This window comes from Panulirus ornatus, chromosome 2 (assembly GCF_036320965.1).
Source record: "Panulirus ornatus isolate Po-2019 chromosome 2, ASM3632096v1, whole genome shotgun sequence".
NCBI classification, from domain to species: domain Eukaryota; kingdom Metazoa; phylum Arthropoda; class Malacostraca; order Decapoda; family Palinuridae; genus Panulirus; species Panulirus ornatus.
In genome coordinates, this window is record NC_092225.1 from 28,117,130 (window position 1) to 28,140,617 (window position 23,488).

General features: G+C 45.3%; 1 protein-coding gene across 1 annotated transcript in view; it reads left to right on the forward strand.

The window, feature by feature from the left end:
• The window catches only part of LOC139755068 (uncharacterized), a 29,866-nt gene that overhangs the window by 3,512 nt on the left and 2,866 nt on the right, over nucleotides 1-23,488 (forward strand). The window contains exon 2 of the mRNA XM_071673133.1: nucleotides 21,776-23,003. Coding sequence (XP_071529234.1) covers nucleotides 21,776-22,926 — 1,151 coding nt within the window. The 3' untranslated portion in view covers nucleotides 22,927-23,003. The remainder of the gene's footprint in view (nucleotides 1-21,775; nucleotides 23,004-23,488) is intronic.

A 23,488-nucleotide genomic window follows, 5' to 3' on the forward strand; every position in this document is an offset into this window, starting at 1 on the left:
AGCTAAGGTTAGATATTTACTCCGTATTTGTGTTTGAATAGACTGAAATTTAATGGCGCTTGGTTTAAAGTAACAATAACGCGTTTATATACACTGGTCCATATTGAGAAAAGAATAAAAAGTCGGGAGGCAAACATTCTTCTTAGAATTTCGCCTGGGATGGTATATCTATGTAAGATAAAGCTTAAGAACAATTGTAGTATCAGTTACATAAGTAAAGTTAATACTGTCAAAACGAAATGTAAGTTCTACTATTTCTATGGCTTCCAGGGAAATCTGTTTTGATATGACCTCTATAAAGAAAACATTATGCACGTTAATCCATGACTTATTCCTGCGTGAGGGTCGTAAAAACACGTCCGCTCTGATTGTTTTTCGCCAGCTTTACGTCACCAGATTTCTCCTTGGATGTGTCTCCCGCAGTTTTATTGTTGACAAGGTAGAGATGATCCTTGGCGCCGGCGACTCTTTTTGATATACTGGATTTTGTGAAATGTTTGCACCTGATGAGGCGGGTTGTCTCTGCGAAATATGTAACGCAGCATGTATCGCAAAGTACATGTTAAATCTGATTATCTGAACTACCGAATTGCGATGCTGTTTGCTGTGGGACGGGGTAGCGACAGGAATGGATGAGGGCAAGCATGAATATGTACATGTGTATGTATGTATATGTCTGCGTAGATGTATGTACATGTGCGTATATGGGCGTTTATGTATATATACGTGTATATGAGTGGATGGGCCTTTCGTCTGTTTCCTGGTGTTACCTCGCTGACGTATATATATATATATATATATATATATATATATATATATATATATATATATATATATATATATATATATATATATATTATCCCTGGGGATAGGGGAGAAAGAATACTTTCCATGTAATCCCTGCGTGTCGTAGAAGGCGACTAAAAGGGAAGGGAGCGGGGAGCTGGAAATCTTCCCCTCTCATTTTTTTTTTTTTTAAATTTTCCAAAGGAAGGAACAGAGAAGGGGGCCGGGTGAGGATGTTTCCTCAGAGGCCCAGTCCCCTGTTCTTAACGCTACCTCGCTGAGGAGGGAAATGGCGAATAGTATGAAAGAAAAAAAAAAAAAAAAAAAAAAAATATATATATATATATATATATATATATATATATATATATATATATATATATATATATATATATATATATATACATACCGTATTTACACAAAGTTATGCAACGTATGCTGAGAAGATTTTAAGGTTGTCAATTATAACGTGGGGGACAACCTGGTGGCATGTTTGGGTCCACCCTCCCCCAACCCCCCAATGTCAATAACTGTAAACATGGGCCCCTGCATCCTATTTCCCCCCCTCCCACCAACACCCTCCCTAGCTCCCTCACCACACTCGCTCTGACTCCCTCACCTCACTCTCTCCCTGGCCCGTCCCTCGTGTCGTATGTTACCCGACAGTTGGGGGGACGCAGCGGCCATTTGCGCTCCCATTACCCGTCTAATGTTTACCCATCGGCATAATAACAGGGTTTTCCAGCGTTGTGGCCAGGCCGGGCGCACGGAGTAGCGTATGGCGAGTTTCTCCTGGCCATTATACGGAGGATGATCCTACTGGCGATGATTATTGTCAGCTCTTATATCGACTCCGGCGGGGATTTATAGCCACTGTTGTGGGGATTTCCATCGCCGCCACAGTGGCGAGGATTTATACTGAAGCCATCGTAGCAGGGATTTATAATGTAGTCACTGTGGTGGGGGTTTATCGCTGCCACCAGCAGATGACCAACACAAGCTTGTGAGAGGTTAGAGGAATGTAATTAGGGACCAGGAATAACAAATATAAAGAAAACTCAAACTGTTCTCAACAAAGAAGCCAAGTCTGCCTTTTGCCCGACATTTTTTTTTTATGATACGCACAAAACTTGGTGACGTTGATACACGCCATCATGGGGGCATAAGGATCCAGCGCCCAGTGACGGAGGGAGTCGCATCGCTATAAATAGTATGATTGACCACCCGACTAGTGTTGTCGTGAGACAGACTTGCTCCGGACGACCGTATGTTTGGTACCTGGTCAGTGTGCGTTAACCTGTGACGGTAGAGAACTGAAATGAGTTTTCAGTTTTTTCAGAAGGTAATTTTTGTTAAGACGGACAGACTCTCTCTCTCTCTCTCTCTCTCTCTCTCTCTCTCTCTCTCTCTCTCTCTCTCTCTCTCTCTCTTCCAACCTTGAGTGGGTTGCCATGGTCGATGAGGCTGTTTTATCCTATTGGAGTTTTCGGATAAGTCTGCCCTGGCTTCATGGTGGGGGTTCCACAGACGCTTGATTGCCCCAGCTCTTTGTCTCAGTCTGTGAGGTTCTGTCTGTGTGGTTCTGTCTCTGTAGTCAGTGTGGATCTGTCTGTGTGTATGGTAAAATTGATGGAGTTCTACACCCGTGGGACCCCATCTCTTGAACATCTATCAGTCGGCACTTCAATTTCTTTATGCTGTCCACATTCAACACTTTTTTTTTTTGTTTTACTCCATTCGTCTATTAGTCTTATACTATGAAAATACTTCTTTACTTTTCGTTAGCAAGTTTCTTGCTTATTTTCATGTTATGTTCTCTGGCTGCTCTGTCCCTACATCTCTTGAAAAACTTTAATGTTGCGTCATCAGATTTCATAAGTGTTGTGAACAGGTCACTCCTTACTCCTCTAGCCTTCTCCTGCTACCCAGCCCATTTACTTTCTGGTGCTATCTTTGTTGCTCGCCTCTGGACCTTCTCTTTTAGCTCTATATGTTTCTTTAACTGACATGACTAAAATGTAGACGCATAATACATAATACTAATTCTTGTAACTTAAAAGGCCACAACTTATAGTTATTACCTGCACCAATAGAGTACTGTGGCACCATTATATCGTGCACCCTATGGTTGGGTATTCATGGCTCCTATAGACAACTGAGTGTCCCCATCCTCCAGATATGTTTCTCATTAAATCGAGAAAAAGCCTCTCATTCATCTGTTTGGATCTCGCATTTCATCTCGCGGTTGCCACTTGCCCTGGCGTGTGTCCACTCTGCCTTAGAGCTATTCTTGCCCTTCCGGTCTGTCCTGAGTACTTTTGGATTAGATCTATCGTCGTCTAGAAACCAGTTGATTGGTCCTCTTTATACAACCGACCCCACTATTACTATGATGGTGGTAGCAATATTTCCCGCCCAGTGAGGGATACTTGTGTCGTTCCCACCTTGCCTGGCTTCGTATCCTCGACATCCGGCACGCCGGCCCTTAGGTCTTTCCGTGCCACTGGCGCGCTCGGGGATATCCTGCACCTTCCCCGGGTCCTATCCTACCCGTGACGTTGATGAGAGACACCCGGCACGCCCGTGAGGTTACGAAATGTGGAGCCGGGAGGGCGCGAGGCCATTGGCGGTGTGGGGACAGAGGGCGCCGCTGGGTGTGGCAGACGACTGAGGGAGACGTGTAGGTATGATGGATGTGTCACGGGGTACACAGGGTGCCGTGCACTCCCTCGTCTGACGGTGACGTAACGACCGCTGGTCTCCTGCGGTCACAGCGGGAGGGGGTGAGCGCTCGAGCTGGAGGTAGCTCCTCTCCCCTGCCGCAGCAGTACTGCCAAAGTACCAATTGTTCCTCTCTTGCGGCAGCAGTACTGCCAAAGTACCAGTTGTTCCTACCTTGTTGAAAAAAAAAGGTAAACAAGAAAATGAAATTTAGGCATAGGATTGTGAAATCTGTCTTACATTCTTTTTTTATTTATTATTTATTTTGCTTTGTCGCTGTCTCCCGCGTTTGCGAGGTAGCGCAAGAAAAAAAAATCTGTTTCGGGACTGTTGTATTACGAGCTGTGATGAAGGAAAATGTTTTCCTCTCCATCGATAAATTATCTTTCATTCCTGCAAATATTTGCATCGAAGAGAAAAGTTCAAAGCAAAATATATATATAAAAAAAGAAATCCATAACACTTTGTATCTTTTTATTACGGAAAACGTAAAATTGAGATGATTACGTGCACATTAGCTGACCTTCAGAGAAAATGGAACTCAGGTCTTGACCACCGCTTGACACGCAGCCCATGGGGATACGAACTCCCCCTGGACAAGGGTCTACCCTAGAGAAACAGGAAAGAAAAATCGGGAGGTAATACGTGCCTGGCCGGCGCGCCTTCGGGTTGCGTTTACCGTTGACGCCAAAAATCTTAAACACAATCATGGCGTGTTGCGTGACCTGCTGAGGGGAAGGGTGCGTGGCTCGCGTGTCGGCGACGGGAGGGGAGGCTTCACTACCTGACTGACGAGGCCCGGCCGTCTCCCTCCTACACCCATGTCACACTGGACAAACCTCATCTCCGTCCCACTGTGACGTAACTATCGTCTCCGTCATTGTTGCTGTGCGCGGAGAGGTCGTGATTGCAGGATATGTCCATCCCAGCATCCCAGGACTTATCAAATAGACGACAACTTGTTTTAGGATACGCGAGATAAGGAACTATCAAATTCTCCGAAACTCTTCTGAGGAAATAAACGCAAGCGTAGTCACGCATTAGGACAGTTAGGGAGGTCGCTATATCTTTTTGTACGTCCGTAATTATCGTACACCGTTAAACTACCTCCCCCCCCCCCTCGTACTGTAGTCTGTCCACTGTACTGGCTTATGATGAATATCAATTTGTTCACCTGCCAAGGCTGGTCTCCGAACTGGGAACCTTTTGCACTTATGTAAACCTAGGTGGTCATTTTTCCGTACAGCACCATTGGGAGTTTCTACCATGAACGTTCAAAGGCTTGCCAGTTGATTAGGTTGCGTGAATCTTATTCCCATGCCACCGTATTACAGGTATTGTCGTTTGCAAAATGCTTCCGTAAATGCAACTGTTTACTTGAAGTTGTTAGTAAAATTGTACAACCATTACCAAATTCAGTGAATTCGTTTTTGTTATGAAGACAACTTTCTCTTGTTAAATATTGCACAATTCAATCTCTGATTAGTTCCTGTGATTGTCTCCAATCTTGACTTGAACTTATCGTGTGGTGATTTTGTAGATTAATTTAAAAGAAAATTGGCAATGTGACCTTCACTCTTGCTAGGATATTCTAATTGCGTGTATATTTTTTTCAAACCTTTGGCATACTGAGAGATTTTAAGTTAGAGTGAATTTTTAGTTTTTATCCTCCTTGCAGTCATCGTCATATGTTAGATAAATGGTCGTGTGGTGCAAGATTAGCTCATAATATACCAGAGATTGATTTTGGGGTGGAGAGGAAAAGAAGGTGTCTGACGCTAAGCTACCCACGTAATCAGAGGAGCAATTTGTAATGTTCCACCTGGCATGCAATAGAGCTACTGGCTGCGAGCCTATCTCTCACTGACACACGAATGTCAGTTTGGCTCCGACGAGACGGTCATGTTGGTTGCGTTCAACACAATGGCTGGGATTCCATGGTTCCCTGGTTCTCTATCTGGAATGGAAGTTCAGTAAATTATAGCCTTGATAAACATAGGGAAATCTGATTTTCATTGTGGTTTGCGCCAAGGCTCTGGGATGATGATGATGACTTCTTACCAAGTCAGTTTCTGTCGGAAAAAATGTTTTGAGATCTTGAAACCTGAGCGTGAGTTTGGTGAGATTTTTTTTTTGTCAGGTGGGACAAAAGAAATATGTGGAAGGAAGATGGACATAAAGGTTTAAAAACATGACACACGGATGAATAGGACTTGAGTTCAAGACACATTAGTAGAGAGAATGAAATCGTTGGCCACGATGGTGGGACCCTGGCCCAGAACATGACTGAACGATCAGGCCTTCATACCCAGGGGTCGTATTGTCGTCCTCGAGGGAGGATTTAAGTGTGAAGTACGACCCCTCCAGCCACTCGTAGTGTGTTGGGAGATGACGATGTAGCGCCAGACAACGCCATCAAGTTTATTGTGATTTGTGGTGGAGATTGAGAGAGAGAGAGAGAGAGAGAGAGAGAGAGAGAGAGAGAGAGAGAATAGAGAGAGAGAGAGAGAGAGAGAGAGAGAGAGAGAGAGAGAGAGAGAGAGAGAGAGAGAGAGAGAGAGAGAGAGGAAAGCAGGACAGGGAATTCTCCCACAGGCAAAGGTACGAATTTACTAGATCTGTTAACCTGGTGGAGGAGGAGTAGAATACATCAGGGAGACATCACCATGTATAATATCAACGGTAAGTGTAAGGAATGAGTGCGTATGCACGGAGTTAGTCCAGGATTTCAAAGAAAATGAGTCACAAGTCCATGTCTTGCGCAAGGCTTCACACTTCTCTGTTACATGCTGAACAGAAAAGTCTTCAAATAGATGATGCAGGCTGTGAGGGACGATTTGTTGGGAATGTCTCCTATGGGAAACTAACCACTTCAACATCACTGTGTGTGTGTGTGTGTGTGTGTGTGTGTGTACAAGTACTTGTGGTGTTGGTAGTGCTGTTTCTGCAACATGTCAAAGACTAGTCTTTGGCAACGTGTACTGATGATTTTTACCAAGGTAGAGGGTCAATAATTGGGTACCCACACTCCAAACTGGCCTGTTTGCTGTCCTTACAACCTTTATACTTGTTACAGTCCCAAGACAGTTTGATTTTGATTCTCGTTCCTGGCATTAGAAACATATGCATGTACTTCTTTTTAGATGTACTTTACTGTGTAAGAACTTTTATTTCTTAAGTTCCAATATTGCTTTGTGTGAAGCCCAGGTGGTCAATGGTAACGTCATTATCAGCTCTTGAATTTTCCCTCTTCTCTTCTAATGCCACTTTCGTGTTCTGCATAATTTCCAGTCTCTTCCCCTCTGATTATCTTGTCAACCTTCATTTTTCCCTCCCAACATTTATATATATATTTTTTTTATCATTCTTTCGTGTCATGTCTTCCGCTGGCCGGGTCACTTGGCTGGCCAAACACGAGCCTCAGCCCCTGGTATGCCTGTAGCCTCACCGGCGCGGAACAACATGTTGCACGCCACCCACTTCTCCTTCATCTAGACAAATGACGTCTAATATTTGTATATTACTGACCTGCTGCATTTTCCACGACACTAACTAGACTTTACATGGTATACCTTAGTGTCAGGAGCGAGCAGGGTCGTTCGAACACCAAGAGCCCATTGTATATAGGTTACATAATTCATATCGGAATTCGGCCGTGAGGTCGTTGCTCCAGATTCTTCAATATTTACAGGTAATTATTCTCCACCAGGTGGACGACGTCCTGACCCTAAGGGTTAAAACCTCATAAGTCTGACCTGGCGAGCAGCACCGTATCCCATCTCGCGTTCCCTGCTGAAGTAAAGTCAGAGAAACTCGACATTTTCCTCTCACACATTACGAATGCGAAACATAAACATAAGCCGTTTATCTCTTCTGTCTAGATATAGTTGAGAATTTCAAACACAGGCAGCGTATGCCAGTTAGGTCTAGACGCGCAATGTCTTTTGAGGGTAACACTATATTCGCAGTAACTGTCATCACGAGGCAAAACATGCACCTGTATGATGATGTAATGGTGATTAAGTGATGCACGAAAGGGACTTACACAACACGACCCGTAGCCTCGCACGAATGTGGCGATGCAGGATGCCATGGCTTTACCATATATACCTCCAAATGGGAGAAGGGAGGAGGGAGGGAGTGGGGTAATCGAGTGCGTCTACTGGACCATAATTGACTGACAGTCACGGTATTATGTTGCGAGGTTAGACTAAAGATCGGCAAGAGGTAGCCATGGGCAGCAACACCATCAAGCTAGTGTTGTCGCTGGGGCGGGTCCGGTTCAGCACTGACTGCAATGCCTGGTGTTTTTTTTTGTACCCTGGACTTGGAAAGTCTTTGCTTGGTAACAAATGTGTGTGGAGGTATAGTTTGCCTCTGTGTGTGTGTGTGTGTGTGTGTGTGTTTTACGCAGTATGAATGAACATTTAGGTGTGTGTCATGTTCTCTTAGTTCATGAGTCGTGTTGGTAAAATACTGCACATGAATAACAAGAAGCTGTTGCCGAGTACGTGTATTTTGCGAAGTTATGAGAAGAACGGCGTCAATTTTTCTGAACGTTTACCTTCTGTCGTTTATATCGACTGTCAATATCCCCAGAGCATCTGAGAGAAAGACCTTTTAAAATATTCATTCTAAGAATCCACTATGATAAACTGTTATTGTTTCTCAAAGTTGGCAGGCTTGTTCACAAGTCTGTAGACAGTCTTCCTGCTCTCATACTGAGTGTGAAGTTGCATGGAGTCATGCAATAAGACGAAGGTGTAGGATGTGTAACGTTTGTCTGGCTGGAGTATAAGCTTGTAGGTTATTCCCATAATCTTTTTTCAAGCTGGATTCCCCTCCAGGATGAAAGGCTCGGCAAGAATTGTGTACGATCCTGGCTGGACACACAGCTTGCTGCTTACTGTGTTGGTCATGGCTGGCCACACAGCTTGCTGCTTACTGTGTTGGTCAGGCTTAATGGACGGTCGATGTCTATATAGCGACTTACACCTGTGGACAAACACAAGCTCTTCAATATCAGCACCTCCCCCTTGTCATTATGTCTCACATACTGGTTATGGTTTCAGGTTGTAAAAAGAACCGCCAGAGTAATTGCACAGTTTTTTTTTTTCTTGAAGTTACAATTAAATAAGAGAACGGCAAAAAGTGTGGCGTGATTCCGAGGGGTCCTGAGTATAGTGTTGAGCATGCACACTACCCCACCGTCGTGAGGGACTTAGTATAAAAGTTTGATGAGATGAGGGTTGTTTGTAGATCACAAAAACACTGTTTCTCTCGGCCGTTTTGTTTTATACCGCTGTTAAGACAACATAGGTCCTAGAAAGACAAAGAAGCAATCATGCCGTTCATAGGCAACGTAAAAATTATCATCCGCTGGTCTTCAACATTTGAATGGTCTTGTGTACACGAGATGTATAAGTTCATTGTGTTTCAGAGGTTTTATGTTCTTCTTACTTAAATGAACAGTATCTTCATGTGGCTGTGACACGCACCTATGAGTCTCTTGCAACTTAGTTTCAGCTGAATTTCCAATTACTTTGTGGCAATCCTATGATCGTGCATAGAAGAAAGTTGGGTCTTGCATTACCCTTCCATACTGAGGCCATAGCATCATCAGTAAACTGGTGTCTTTCTGAAGGCTAGTTAGAGCACCGAATAGCATGTTCTTCAGCTTATCCTCGTAAGTTATAACACAACACTTGGTTGCTTCGGGATGGTAGGGAATGCCCTAGTCGATGGATACAGGATGATATCAAACAGGAAACTTTACTGCCTGACATTCAGGTGTATAATAAGAAGGTGCCACAAAAATATCGTGACTTTGTCTCCTGTTGCTGAATAATATTCTTACGAATCCGTGCAGGGGGAGCGAGAGTTGTACCGTGAAGAACACTTACTGGATTGTGTATTGCAAAACAGATGTAATATTAAAGGTGGTGTGTCACGAGAATATGGTATATGTAGTTTTTCAGTTCATGGTGTGGGGGAAAGAGCCCTGACTTTGCCGTTAATTAATTAACTTTAGGAGGGAGGGTGACTTGGGATGGTAACAGGACAAGTGGTAGTTTGGTAGTTTAAGCTGTAATGGTTTTACCGTCTACGGCAAAAGTGAATTCTCATTGGCTACTGTCCTATTGCATATGTGCAAGTTTTCCAACCAGGGTCGATATCGGCGCAGTGAGGGAGGAGGCATGGACCAGGCTGTTGAAGTGGAGCAGCTGTGATTAGGAAGTTAGATTTGAATTTTATTAATGACCACAGTGAGTCTTTCACATTTTTCCTTCGTCTGGCTGACTGAGTGGGGGCTGCTGCCGTCCTGCGAGTGAGTTTAGGTTGCTGCAGTTGTTGGTAGCCTGGATATATATATATATATATATATATATATATATATATAGATTGATATATTGTGTGCTAATTTCATATTTGCCTCAGGTTTTCATAACATGTCAGACGTTTGTAAAGTTCCAGTTTAAGGGCACCACAGAAATGATGTGGATATAAGTCCATATCAATGGACTTTTAACTTAATAAAAGTGACATAGAATAGGGAAGTGTGATTTGGGGCAGTAGATTTATCTTTGGAATATTAAATGAATGGGTAAGGCTATGGTGAACAAGAGATGGGACACCGAAACAGTGCTAGAAATCAACAACAGAACCTCTGGAAACCTTACTGAGGTTCACCTTTGGAGTCAAAATTCGCCTTGATTGTTTTGTCATGTGAAAAATACTAGCAACGTTTGTCATTTTACATCCATTGTAATGGTTGGTTACAGCTGAAGTAAGTGCACACGGCGAACGAAACTTCCAGCAGCTGAACTTAAATAATACCATAACATCTCGCATATTTAGATAGAAAAACTAAGTGAAATTTTGGTTGCATTGGGAAGTTTAGATGCTCATAGGTACGGTTAGTTTTCAGAATGTTTCCCTTTGTACCTCACATTTCATACTATTACATTTCTTTTCGTAGAATGAATAGGAATATGCTCCAAATACGATTGCCTATGGTCTACTATATGTCATTGATAGGCGTTACTTGCAAATTCTTAAGTTATTCCTGTGGGGTGACGTGACCAACACCTGGCGAGGGCGGGGGTTAAGCCATGACACAATTAACCTTCACCTGCGGTAATTCTAACATTGTACTTGATAAAGATTAATTTCAAGGAAGAACGTGATAATGAACCTGTTAGGAGAGGGTTGTGTTGGCTAGGATCTTGGTACCGTCCAGCTCCTGATTCGTCTCATTATTATATTAGTCATTTCAAAGACAAAGAGACGACGCAATTTATCCTCCCTTGTTACAATGCTTTCTTTATCAAAATATTTTAGTAATTGCTTCTTTATCACGCCAGTGTCTAGGTATAGATATGAAACGAAAGGTCAATCGGAGGGGGTAACATAGCGGGTGGATATAAATAGAAATGAGGAATGTGAAAGGGGTTATGATGGTGGGCAGGTTGGGCCGATCTGGTGACGTGAAGTGATGGTGGGCAGGTTGGGCCTGCCTGGTGACGTGTAGTGATGGTGGGCAGGTTGGGCCTGCCTGGTGACGTGTAGTGATAGTGGGCAGGTTGGGCCTGCCTGGTGACGTGTAGTGATGGTGGGCAGGTTTGGCCTGCCTGGTGACGTGTAGTGATGGTGGGCAGGTTAGGCCTGCCTGGTGACGTGTAGTGATAGTGGGTAGGTTGGGCCTGCCTGGTGTGGTGTAGTAACGGTGGGCAAGTTAGGCCAGCCGTGTGATGTGAGATAGTACAGGTCAACTCCCGCCCACGTCCTCCACATTCCTCCAAATAAATGTTAAAACACAACACACTCGTTCTAGTTAACGCAGCGAGCCTCTAATAACATGGCTTTCCAGGTAGTGTTTTTAACCTTATCAGTGATGAATTAACGTTTGTGATAATGGATAATTATTTAACGTTTACGTTATTTATGGTCTGTACTAGTTTCACCTGTGTGGAGGGCCAACCATGGCGCCTGTTGCCATGTGTTGCCATGTTCTGTTGATCACCGTGGTCGCTTATTCAGTCATGCAGTCATGCACATGATGCACTGCAGGTTTGGTTGCTGGCGGTGTGTGACCTCGGTGATGGCTGTGTGACCTCACTGATGACCGTGTGACTTCGATGGTATGGCTTCGTGACCTCGGTGATGACTGTATGACCTCGCTGATGACTGTGTGGCCTCGATAACGGTTGTGTTCGTGACTGGAACCCGTATCACGGAGATGCCCTCGGCGAATGTTGCCATGTTAGTGATGACACGTGACATTGCCTACCACTGTTGCCATCCCGTGGAAGACCCGTGACATTTTTTGAAGACACATGACACTTGTCATTATTGCCAAGCCATTGATGGCACGTGACATTCCTGTCCTTGTTGTCATCTATTGATGACGCGTGACATTTCTCTCATTTGAACCATCCCACCGAGTGTTGTCCTCTCAATACTGGCAGTTACTTTGCCTGGTCGGCTGTGCTATCATTCCCTGGCAACAGACTTGACCTCATGCATATGGCAACCGATCAGGTCACACACACACACAGCTGGGGGGGTCAGGATCTTTGCCCACCCCAGCAAGTCAGCCTGGTGTACCGGTGTGTGTGTGTGTGTGTGTGTGTGTGTGTGTGTGTGTGTGTGTGTGTGTGTGCATCGTGAGGCCACCTGCTGCATCGAACAGTATGATAAACCTGAACCACAGGCTCCCACTGGCATCGACCAGGTGAGATGGTGTACACTCACACGGGATGGGACGGTACAGTGGACCACCAAGTAGACGGGATGGGACGGTACGGTGGTCTTCCAGTCAGACTGGATGGGACGATGCAGTGGTCCTCCACTCAGACGGGATGGGACGGTACAGTGGTCTTCCAGTCAGACTGGATGGGACGATACAGTGGTCCTCCACTCAGACGGGATGGGACGGTACAGTGGTCCTCCACTCAGACGGGATGGGACGGGACAGTGGTCCACCAGGGAGACGGGATGGGACGGTACAGTGGTCCTCTACCTAACAAGTTTCTTGCTTGATTTCATGTCATGTCGTCTGGTTGCTCTGTCCTTACATCTCTCGAAGAACTGCACACTCTCCACGTTATTGACCTGTTTTAAAAACTTCAAGAGGTTGTGATCAGGTCACCCATCACCCTTCTCTCTTCTAGTGTGGGCACGTTTAAAAGCCTTTTAGTCTTTCCCTGTAATTCCGTTGTCTCATTTTTCTGGTACTAATCAGTCTTGCCCTCCACTGGACCTCCCTTGTGGCTCTATGTCCTGTAGATGCGCTGACCAAACTTAAGAAGGATATTATAGCTTTGGCCTTATGTAGAACATGAACAGCTTATATATTTTTTTTTTTTTTTTTTTTATACTTTGTCGCTGTCTCCCGCGTTTGCGAGGTAGCGCAAGGAAACAGACGAAAGAAATGGCCCAACCCCCCCATACACATGTACATACACACGTCCACACACACAAATATACATACCTACACAGCTTTCCATGGTTTACCCCGGACGCTTCACATGCCTTGATTCAATCCACTGACAGCACGTCAACCCCTGTATACCACATCGCTCCAATTCACTCTATTCCTTGCCCTCCTTTCACCCTCCTGCATGTTCAGGCCCCGATCACACAAAATCTTTTTCACTCCATCTTTCCACCTCCAATTTGGTCTCCCTCTTCTCCTCGTTCCCTCCACCTCCGACACATATATCCTCTTGGTCAATCTTTCCTCACTCATTCTCTCCATGTGCCCAAACCATTTTAAAACACCCTCTTCTGCTCTCTCAACCACGCTCTTTTTATTTCCACACATCTCTCTTACCCTTACGTTACTTACTCGATCAAACCACCTCACACCACACATTGTCCTCAAACATCTCATTTCCAGCACATCCATCCTCCTGCGCACAACTCTATCCATAGCCCACGCCTCGCAACCATACAACATTGTTGGAACTACTATTCCTTCAAACATACCCATTTTTGCTTTCCGGGATAATGTTCTCGACTTCCACACATTTTTCAAGGCTCCCAAAATTTTCGCCCCCTCCCCCACCCTATGATCCACTTCCGCTTCCATGGTTCCATCCGCTGACAGATCCACTCCCAGATATCTAAAACACTTCACTTCCTCCAGTTTTTCACCATTCAAACTCACCTCCCAATTGACTTGACCCTCAACCCTACTGTACCTAATAACCTTGCTCTTATTCACATTTACTCTTAACTTTCTTCTTCCACACACTTTACCAAACTCCGTCACCAGCTTCTGCAGTTTCTCACATGAATCCGCCACCAGCGCTGTATCATCAGCGAACAACAACTGACTCACTTCCCAAGCTCTCTCATCCCCAACAGACTTCATACTTGCCCCTCTTTCCAAGACTCTTGCATATATATATATATATATATATATATATATATATATATATATATATATATATATATATATATATATATATATATATATATATACACACACACACACACGTACACTTCCAGCAATTTACCGTCATGTGATTTTATAAGCACTTGACCATTCCGGGTTTCTTCAGTTCCTTGCTCCCGTCCACTGACTTGGGCGTCAGTATTGGAGAATTTCTCCACTTGTTCCCCGAGTTGTCTTGCTCTTTATCCTGGCGTTGCCTCAGGTTATTACGTCGCCATGGGCCAGCTAATCCATAGCTATCTTGTTCGATCGATTAAGAATCCTGCAGGTTGTAATCAAGTGTGTGTGTGTGTGTGTGTGTGTGTGTGTGTGTGGGCGCCGCACTCAGCCTGCCTCGCCCCTCCTCAGTGTGACTCAAGCATATGACCGACGGACTGTTGTGTCACCATAATGATATATGGATTTGTTTCCAATACTCCATCACACCCCAACACCTCCCCACCAGCCTAGCCTAACGGGGTGTGAATCGTGTTGTCCTTGAGGTGGGTGTAAAATTCGTCGTCCAGCTGAGTGTTCTTACTAAGAGAATGGGTGACGCTCCCTCCTCTTCATCCACTGATAGGTCATTCTGTCCTCACGGGACTATAATTGTCTCTCCCGTTGACAGAGCAACTCTTTACGGTCCTCCTTCCTCCTCTAACTCAACCTTGGATGACTCCAGCACTCCCTCCTCACCCGCAGACGTTCATTTCACTAACCCTATACACCCCTCCCCTTATAACCTCTTCGCACACTCCTTAAAGCACTTCTTACTAATACCAGACGGTGGTGTCCTTCCTCGTGTTTTAAAAAGCAGTGTACCTCTGAACCAACGACTGTGCTTGCTTGTCTATATTCCACTTGGTTCAAGATCAGAACTTATCGTTGTTTCTTAAAACCATGAAGTTGGTGCGACCTGTACCGAAGAAGGGTGACCATTGTAACCATTTCAACTATCGTCCTGTTGCTCTGACTTCTTCTACCGATGAAGCCGTCTTCATGTTCAAAGGTCCCTTAAACAACGTGAGTCTCAGTCTCTCACATCATCAGTATGGCTTTTGCCAGGCGAGATCCACCTCCCCTGCCTCACCAGTGTCTGGCCATCGTATCTGAGAGACTTCGGGAAATCCTATGTACTTGTCCTTGTTATATCAAGAGCTGTGTTCCCCAGGGCTCTGTCTTGTCTCCTACGCTCCTCCCTGGTTGAAGTAATGATTCCGTTTCTTGAGGGGGAATTAGATCCACGCATACGATGACGACTCCACACTCCATTCTTCCACTTCCATCAATTCCTGTTTCATCCTCTCGCACTTGAACGTCGCGTCTCGACTTCGTCTGCGAACTCAGACTCGGACAGGAGGTGTCGAAGTGGGACAGACAATCTGGTGACCCTCGATGCCTTTAGAACCCAACTTCTGACAGCCTCTCTTTTTAGAATCCCTCACAACCGTTCCCGTCTCTTCCGATGGGTCCCCACTAGTGCAAGACTCCCTCCCCATACAAGAGATGGGGCCACACGAGTGCCAGACTCCCTCCCTATACAAGAGATGGGGCCACACGAGTGCCAGACCCCCTCCCTATACAAGAGATGGGGCCACACGAGTGCCAGGCCCCCTCCCTATACAAGAGATGGGGCCACACGAGTGCCAGACTCCCTCCCTATACAAGAGATGGGGCCACACGAGTGCCAGACTCCCTCCCTATACAAGAGATGGGGTCACGCGAGTGCCAGACTCCCTCCCTATACAAGAGATGGAGCCGCACGAGTGCCAGACTCCCTCCCCTTACGGTACAGAGAAATAAATACAAACACGTGCATTGCAGATGGTGTCACGTCTGTAATACAACTTTTAACTGACGTCCATCCTAGATGTATATGATTATCACTAAGTACAGTACATGTCTTGGCGGCCGTGAAGAACATGGGTGCGTGATGAGTGATTATACATCACGCACACACACAGACACACACACACACACACACACACACACACACACACACACGAATCCAAGGGAATGTCTAGACATATTTCTCTCACCACCTTTGTACTCCGGACGACCTACAGTCTATCACTCTTATCTACCAGGATTATCAGCCACGGGAAAGGTTATATACATATATATATATATATATATATATATATATATATATATATATATATATATATATATATATATATATATATATCCTGGGCTTGCCATAGTACACATGCAATTTCTTTCGTAGTCCATTTCCCAACACACCTGGTAAGACATTAGCTGGGTTACATTGCAGCCAAGGGTGAGGCAGTGTCTTCAGTTTGTGAGTTGTGAGGGCGATGGTGTGAGGGCCGATGTATGTGTTCTGGGAAAGTGAGGAGGGAATGGTGGATGGGGTCGGCTACTGGCGCGGCCGTGGGCCTGTAATAAGTGTGAGGCGCCAAGGGTCGTGTGTGCGTGCGTATCCTAAATCACTATGATGGTGTAATGAGTGGTAATGAGGGACTGGCACTCACAACGCCCTAGTGTGATAAGTGTGCGCGCCTGCCCCCCCCCCCCCTAGTGTGAGTGCCAGTAAAGGACTCATGGGGTCAGGAGACCTGCCCGACCCACACAACCCACTTGATGCAGGGGAGAAGGTAAAGAAAACGGGGTCATGAAGGCCTGATATGTACGATGGTCTAGCTTTAATTTACGCGCCCCTTGGGACGGAAGGTCTGACAGAGGCCCAAGGACGGGAGGCCCCGAGATCTAGGGACGGGAGGCCTGACGGAAGGCTAAGGACGGAGGTCCTGGGACGGAAAGGACCGGCCAGGGAACACACAGGAGGTCCCTCGGGTACCCGTAGTAGCAGGTGAGCCCACCCTTCTCCCAAGGGGCATTGTAGTGCGGGGTAATGAGAAGCCGAGCTGCCCTCATGGGGGCCATTCCGCGCCGCCCCAGAGCCCACGACACCACAGGCGCCCCGCCGCTCCATGGGCCGTGCCACTTCAGGAGCCCCACTCCTCCGCCTCTCGCCAGTAATGTACAAGTTGCGTGAGGTTATGTCTCGTGTATCATCGACGTTGCTTATTACCCTCTCACACCACACTCACTACCCCTTACATGGCTCTCACACCACACTCACCAACCCTTACATGGCTCACACACCACACTCACCACCCCTTACATGGCTCTCACACCACACTCACCACCCCTTACATGGCCCTCACACCACACTCACCAACCCTTACATGGCTCTCACACCACACTCACCACCCCTTACATGGCTCTCACACCACACTCACCACCCCTTACATGGCTCTCACGACACCAACAGCGCCCCCCCTTCCATGGGCCTAGCCACTTCACACCCCACTCTCTCACCCACCTCCCACCCTTACAATGCTATATCACGTACTCACCACCCGTTCATCCTCTCACACCACACTCACCACCCCTTACATGGCTCTCACACCACACTCACCAACCCTTACATGGCTCTCACACCACACTCACCAACCCTTACATGGCTCACACACCACACTCACCAACCCTTACATGGCTCTCACACCACACTCACCAACCCTTACATGGCTCTCACACCACACTCACCAACCCTTACATGGCTCACACACCACACTCACCAACCCTTACATGGCTCTCACACCACACTCACCAACCCTTACATGGCTCTCACACCACACTCACCAACCCTTACATGGCTCACACACCACACTCACCAACCCTTACATGGCTCTCACACCACACTCACCAACCCTTACATGGCTCACACACCACACTCACCACCCCTTACATGGCTCACACACCACACTCACCAACCCTTACATGGCTCACACACCACACTCACCAACCCTTACATGGCTCACACACCACACTCACCAACCCTTACATGGCTCTCACAACCACACTCACCAACCCTTACATGGCTCTCACAACCACACTCACCAACCCTTACATGGCTCTCACAACCACACTCACCAACCCTTACATGACTCTCACACCACACTTACCAACCCTTACGTGGCTCTCACACCACACTTACCAACCCTTACATGACTCTCACACCACACTCACCAACCCTTACATGACTCTCACACCCACACTCACCCTCAAAACTGGGGGAAATATATTTATAGTCGGACACGTCATTGGCTGTTCATAGACTTTCCTAGCGATACTTAGTCGCTATCGTGGTATCTGTGTGTTGACAACTTCCTATCGCGGGTCTGGAAACTTACTTATCGTATATCTGGCAATATAATATCGTACGTCTGGTATAGCGTCAAGACATACGTCTGGAAAGTTGTTTATCGTATATCTGGCAATATGGTTTCGTACATTTGGTATAGCGTCATGTCGTACGTCAAGTGCAAAAATTGTAAAAGAATATTTAAGGTCTCGTGGTTGTGAGTTACAAACGTGTAAAGTTGAGTTTATCTGATTAGCTGATTTATTTTTGAAAACAAATCTAAGAAATATATTTCAAAGTTGGGTTATTTTTGTTAGAGAGAGAGAGAGAGAGAGAGAGAGAGAGAGAGAGAGAGAGAGAGAGAGAGAGAGAGAGAGAGAGAGAGAGAGAGAGAGAGAGAATTATCATTCTTGAGTCATTTTCTGTGAAAGTCATAGTGTTACCCAGGACGTCTTTCAAAGGGCTGTGATACTCCCACTTGCAAGTGGCGGTATAAACTCTTGTAAGCGAAGCCCGGTAACTCTCTCTCTCTCTCTCTCTCTCTCTCTCTCTCTAAGACAACATGAATTATCCCAACTTTGAAATAAATATCTTAAGCTCCAAGTAGACAAATTTCATATAAAGTCGCTAACTCTGACTTCACAAATTTTGAATTTAACCTTCGTATTCTTGAAATTTTGTTTATTTGGAAGAAACGTTAGCTATATGACTACTTATCTTCCTTTGTTGAAATCAAGTTTAACCAATCCTTAAGTGTGCACCCTTTTAGTTGTGTTAATGTGGTAAGCTAGTTACCCCGAAAGTCTTAAGCCACGTTTTCTCTGGTTCGTTGTTAATGGTTAAAGATGCTATTCTATGCCCATGTTTGATAGAAAAGGTTAGTTTTTATGTAAATTCGTACTGTTATTAAGATTCTTTTTCAGTTTTACATCACATAATGCCAGAATATATCATTGTTCAAACATTATCTCACATTCCACAAGCAAGTATGTTTCCTCTTATTTGATTGCATTAATATTTGTCTATAAGTTATAAACCTTTCCTAGTATTGTTTACTTTTTAATTTTGTCTAATGTCAATAGCTTGTCTGTTCATGTGTCGCGTATTTTATCTTTCTTAGATTCTTACATTTGTGTATTACATTTAACTGGTTCTTAGTGCGTCTGCTGGTACATTTAATGTGGCTATTTATGATCGGTAACCCAAATGTTCAAATAATATATATATATATATATATATATATATATATATATATATATATATATATATATATATATATATGTGTGTGTGTGTGTGTGTGTGTTACTTGACTCCGCCTGCAAGTGGTTATATTGTACAAAACAAAAATTAACCTTTCGAAATTTGGCCTCCATCCTCAGGTCGCAGTCTCCACCTGGTACCACAGCCCTTCAACTGTTTTTAGAAGTTGTCAGTCAAGTAAAATGTCAGATTATTTCTGGGGAAATTGAAGATAACATTGCTTTTAGGTTATTGCCACACGCAACGCGACGAGGCTGGCCTGGCCTGAATGGATCGTGGGTTATGGTGGGTGGCAAACCCCACAGAGAAGAATGTACCTCTTAATGCATATGACAATCAGCTCCTCGTAGGAAAGAAAGAATGATTTAAGTCGAAAGGAACGTGGATTATCCTGTAATAAAAACGTTTGTCATCATATCCGTTCAAAAGGTTACTTTGAACTGACTCCACGACGTCTGCCTCAAACGATCCCTCCCAACACACACACACACACACACACACACACACCATTATTATTATTATTATTATTATTATTATTATTATTATTATTATTATTAGGTGAATTATAATCATCGTGACATTAGAGTTTGATTTAACCTCTTGAGCAAGACGACTTACGCCCTGAAGTACAACGATTTACCCTCTTGAGTATGACTTGAACGTAATCTCTTGAGTTCGAGGATTTCCGTTGAGTACAGTCGTGACTTCCCTTCAGTACATGTAATGAATTTGCCCCTGAATATGATGATGACTTCCCTTGAGTACATGTAATGAATTTGCCCTTGAGTATGATGATGACTTCCCTTGAGTATAATAACTTAGCCGTTGAGTATGATGACTTGTCTACGTTGTAATGACGGAGTTCTCAAGTGATATACGTCGCTCCACCACATTAAACAGAATCCGGCACACGGATAGTTTCCTGACAATAACATGAGACATACAATGCGTAAAGCCATTGTGTTGGGCGAGCCAGAGGTGGGCCAGCAGGTGGCTCAATCCCTCTGTATTAGGATGAAGGACGCTCGTGACCCGCCATAAGTCACTAGAATTTCAACAAGTTGCTGGCACAAGTGGTTAGCACCACCGTCAAACAAGTGGATGATGCTATAAATGGCTCTTGTTCCCCATCATCCTGTAAGTGTCAGTAATCGTCTCTTAACAAGGGACATAATAAATCCAGCCAAATTATGAAGCAGACTACACATTGTTGACAGTTGGGTACGTACCTCAAGGAAGGCATAATACAGTATGTTTATTTTTTTCGTACTAGACCTTAAGAATACAATGAAATATTCACTGGGTCGTTTTAGAAACCCCTTTTTTTCGAGGTGGCACAAACTCTCATCAAGAATGTACTTTTGTCATAACAAGAAACGGTATAGCCTATCGCTAGTTTTAACTGTAATATGCCCAATTAAATTCACTATAGATTCTGCTATAGAACCGTACCTTTGGATTGCTTTGGTTATAATGTGAAATTATAAAAAGCGATCAAAAAGATGACTTACCCTATATACCATAGATAATTGATTTGGTTGGATAATTTAGGCTCTTGTGAAAGTATGGGAGAGTGGTGGCGTCCGGGCTGCCCCTCACGTTTATGAATTACTCATTATAGTCATTAAGAAGCTCTTCCCCTTTCCTGCCTTCACCTAAGATTGCTGGTGAAGATTACACTGTCCCATTAATGAGAAACTGCATATTAGAGTGCGCTCCTTGGTTTAATGGATCTCACGTACTGAAATTTTCATTATATTGTTGGAGGATCGTTATATTGTTGTAGTACTGTTTTATATATATATATATATATATATATATATATATATATATATATATATATATATATATATATATATATATATATTATCCCTGGGGATAGGGGAGAAGGAATACTTCCCACGTATTCCCTGCGTGTCGTAGAAGGCGACTAAAAGGGATGGGAGCGGGGGGCTGGAAATGCTCCCCTCTTGTTTTTTTTTTTTTTTCCCAAAGAAGGAATAGAGAAGGGGGCCAGATGAGGATATTCCCTCAAAGGCCCAGACCTCTGTTCTTAACGCTACCTCGCTAACGCGGGAAATGGCGAATAGTATAAAAGAAAGAAAAGAAAAAAAATATATGTATGTATGTATATATATATATATATATATATATATATATATATATATATATATATATATATGTGTGTGTGTGTGTGTGTGTGTGTGTGTATGACAACGGACTGGTGTTGTATGACTAAATACAGGTGTATGATAGTAGCTGTAGGTGTTATATGATAGTACCTGCAGGTTTTACGACCTTACATACAGATGTATGACAAGCGAGAGCATGATCAACTGGTGTTGGTGTAGTGAGCAGGTGAAAGTTGCAGGTGTAATGTGTTGTTATGTTGACAGGTGTGTGGTGCAGCCAGCAGGGGTCACTACTGCGGCCCATCAGTGAGAGGACGTCACCACGACCCACCTGGATACCACCGCCCCACCGCCCATCAGACACCAACAGACCTCTGCTACGGCCATACACCGGGCACGCCCACGCTCGCCACACCACCCAAAGTGGACTCTCACCTGCTCGCCCCACCCAGGGCACCAGCACCAGCAGTGGTACTAGCAGTGGTGGTAGCTTTACTAACAGTGGTGGCAGCTTTGCTAACAGTGGTACCAGCAGTGGTGGCAGCTTTACTAACAGTGGTGTTAGCTTTAACAACGGTGGTACCAGCAGTGGTACCAGCATCGGCACTAGTAGTGGTACCAGCAGTGGTTTTGGCTTTGGCAGCAGTGGTACCAGCAGTGGCACCAGCAGTGGCACCAGCAGTGGTACCAGCAGTGGGTTTGGCTTTGGCAGCAGTGGTACTAGCAGTGGCACCAGCAGCGGCACAAGCGGTGGTACCAGCAGTGGTACCAGCAGTGGTTTTGGCTTTGGCAGCAGTGGTACTAGCAGTGGCACCAGCAGCGGCACCAGCGGTGGTACCAGCAGTGGTACCAGCAGTGGTTTTGGCTTTGGCAGCAGTGGTACTAGCAGTGGCACCAGCAGCGGCACCAGCGGTGGTGGTGGCTTTGGTAGCAGTGGCACTAGCAGTGGTATCAGCACTGGCACTAGCAGTGGTACTAGCAGTGGCATCAGCAGTGGTGGTATCTTTACCAGCAGTGGTGGTGGATTTAGCAGCAGTGACACAAGCAGCGGTGGTGGCTTAAGCAGCAGTGTTGGCAGCAGCAACAGCGGTGCTGACGGTGGCCTAAGCACTGGCACCAACAACGGCGTCAGCAGCATCAGCAGTTTCAGTCTCGGCAGCAGCGGCAGCTTCAGCCTGGACAGCAGCAGCAGCAGCACGACGGTGCAAGGCCACCCGAAACCCGCTACTGGATGTCATGCAGCAAGACGTAGCTCCACCAACCACCAAATCCCCAGCCAACCCTGTCGTCCCACAACGACAACCCCAAACGTCGTCCACGTCGTCCGCCGCCGAGGCGTCATCCTCCATCGCGGCCCAGAACGACGTCAACCTCAGTTTAGGAGGCTTCGCCGGCCTGGGCGGCGGTGGGTCTGATGATGGTGGCAAGGCTGGGTCGTCGTCATCGGACGACCACAAGCCACGACCCTCGCCCTTTGACGGGAGTCAGGCGCGTGAGTACCACGACCTTCCCTGTGTAATGATCTGTACTGTGCTGTAAGGCGGGGAAGGTCTATAAACTCTCTCTACTAACACCTGTAGTGTGGCTGTTGTACTCATGAGTCATACTGTCATGTTCGGGTTCAATAATACAGGTCGGTCATGGACACACTCATCGGTCAAGGACATACTCATCAGTCACGGATATACTCATCATTCGCAGACTCACTCATCAGTCACGGACATACTCATCATTCACGGACATATTCATCAGTCAAGGACAAACTGAGAGGTTAGGGAGAAGAGCAACTCTGTGTCTGAATTAAGAGGGCTGAGGTACGGTGGTAGACTTGAGGAGCTAATGAAACAGTCCAGCATACGGAGGCTAGGAGGAAGAGGGAGAGCCTTATGAATAAAGCCGCAAATATTAGAAATCAGCTGGACGGTAGTGACGGTAAACAGTTCGTCGAGAGAAAATCACCAGACTAATCAGAGAGCA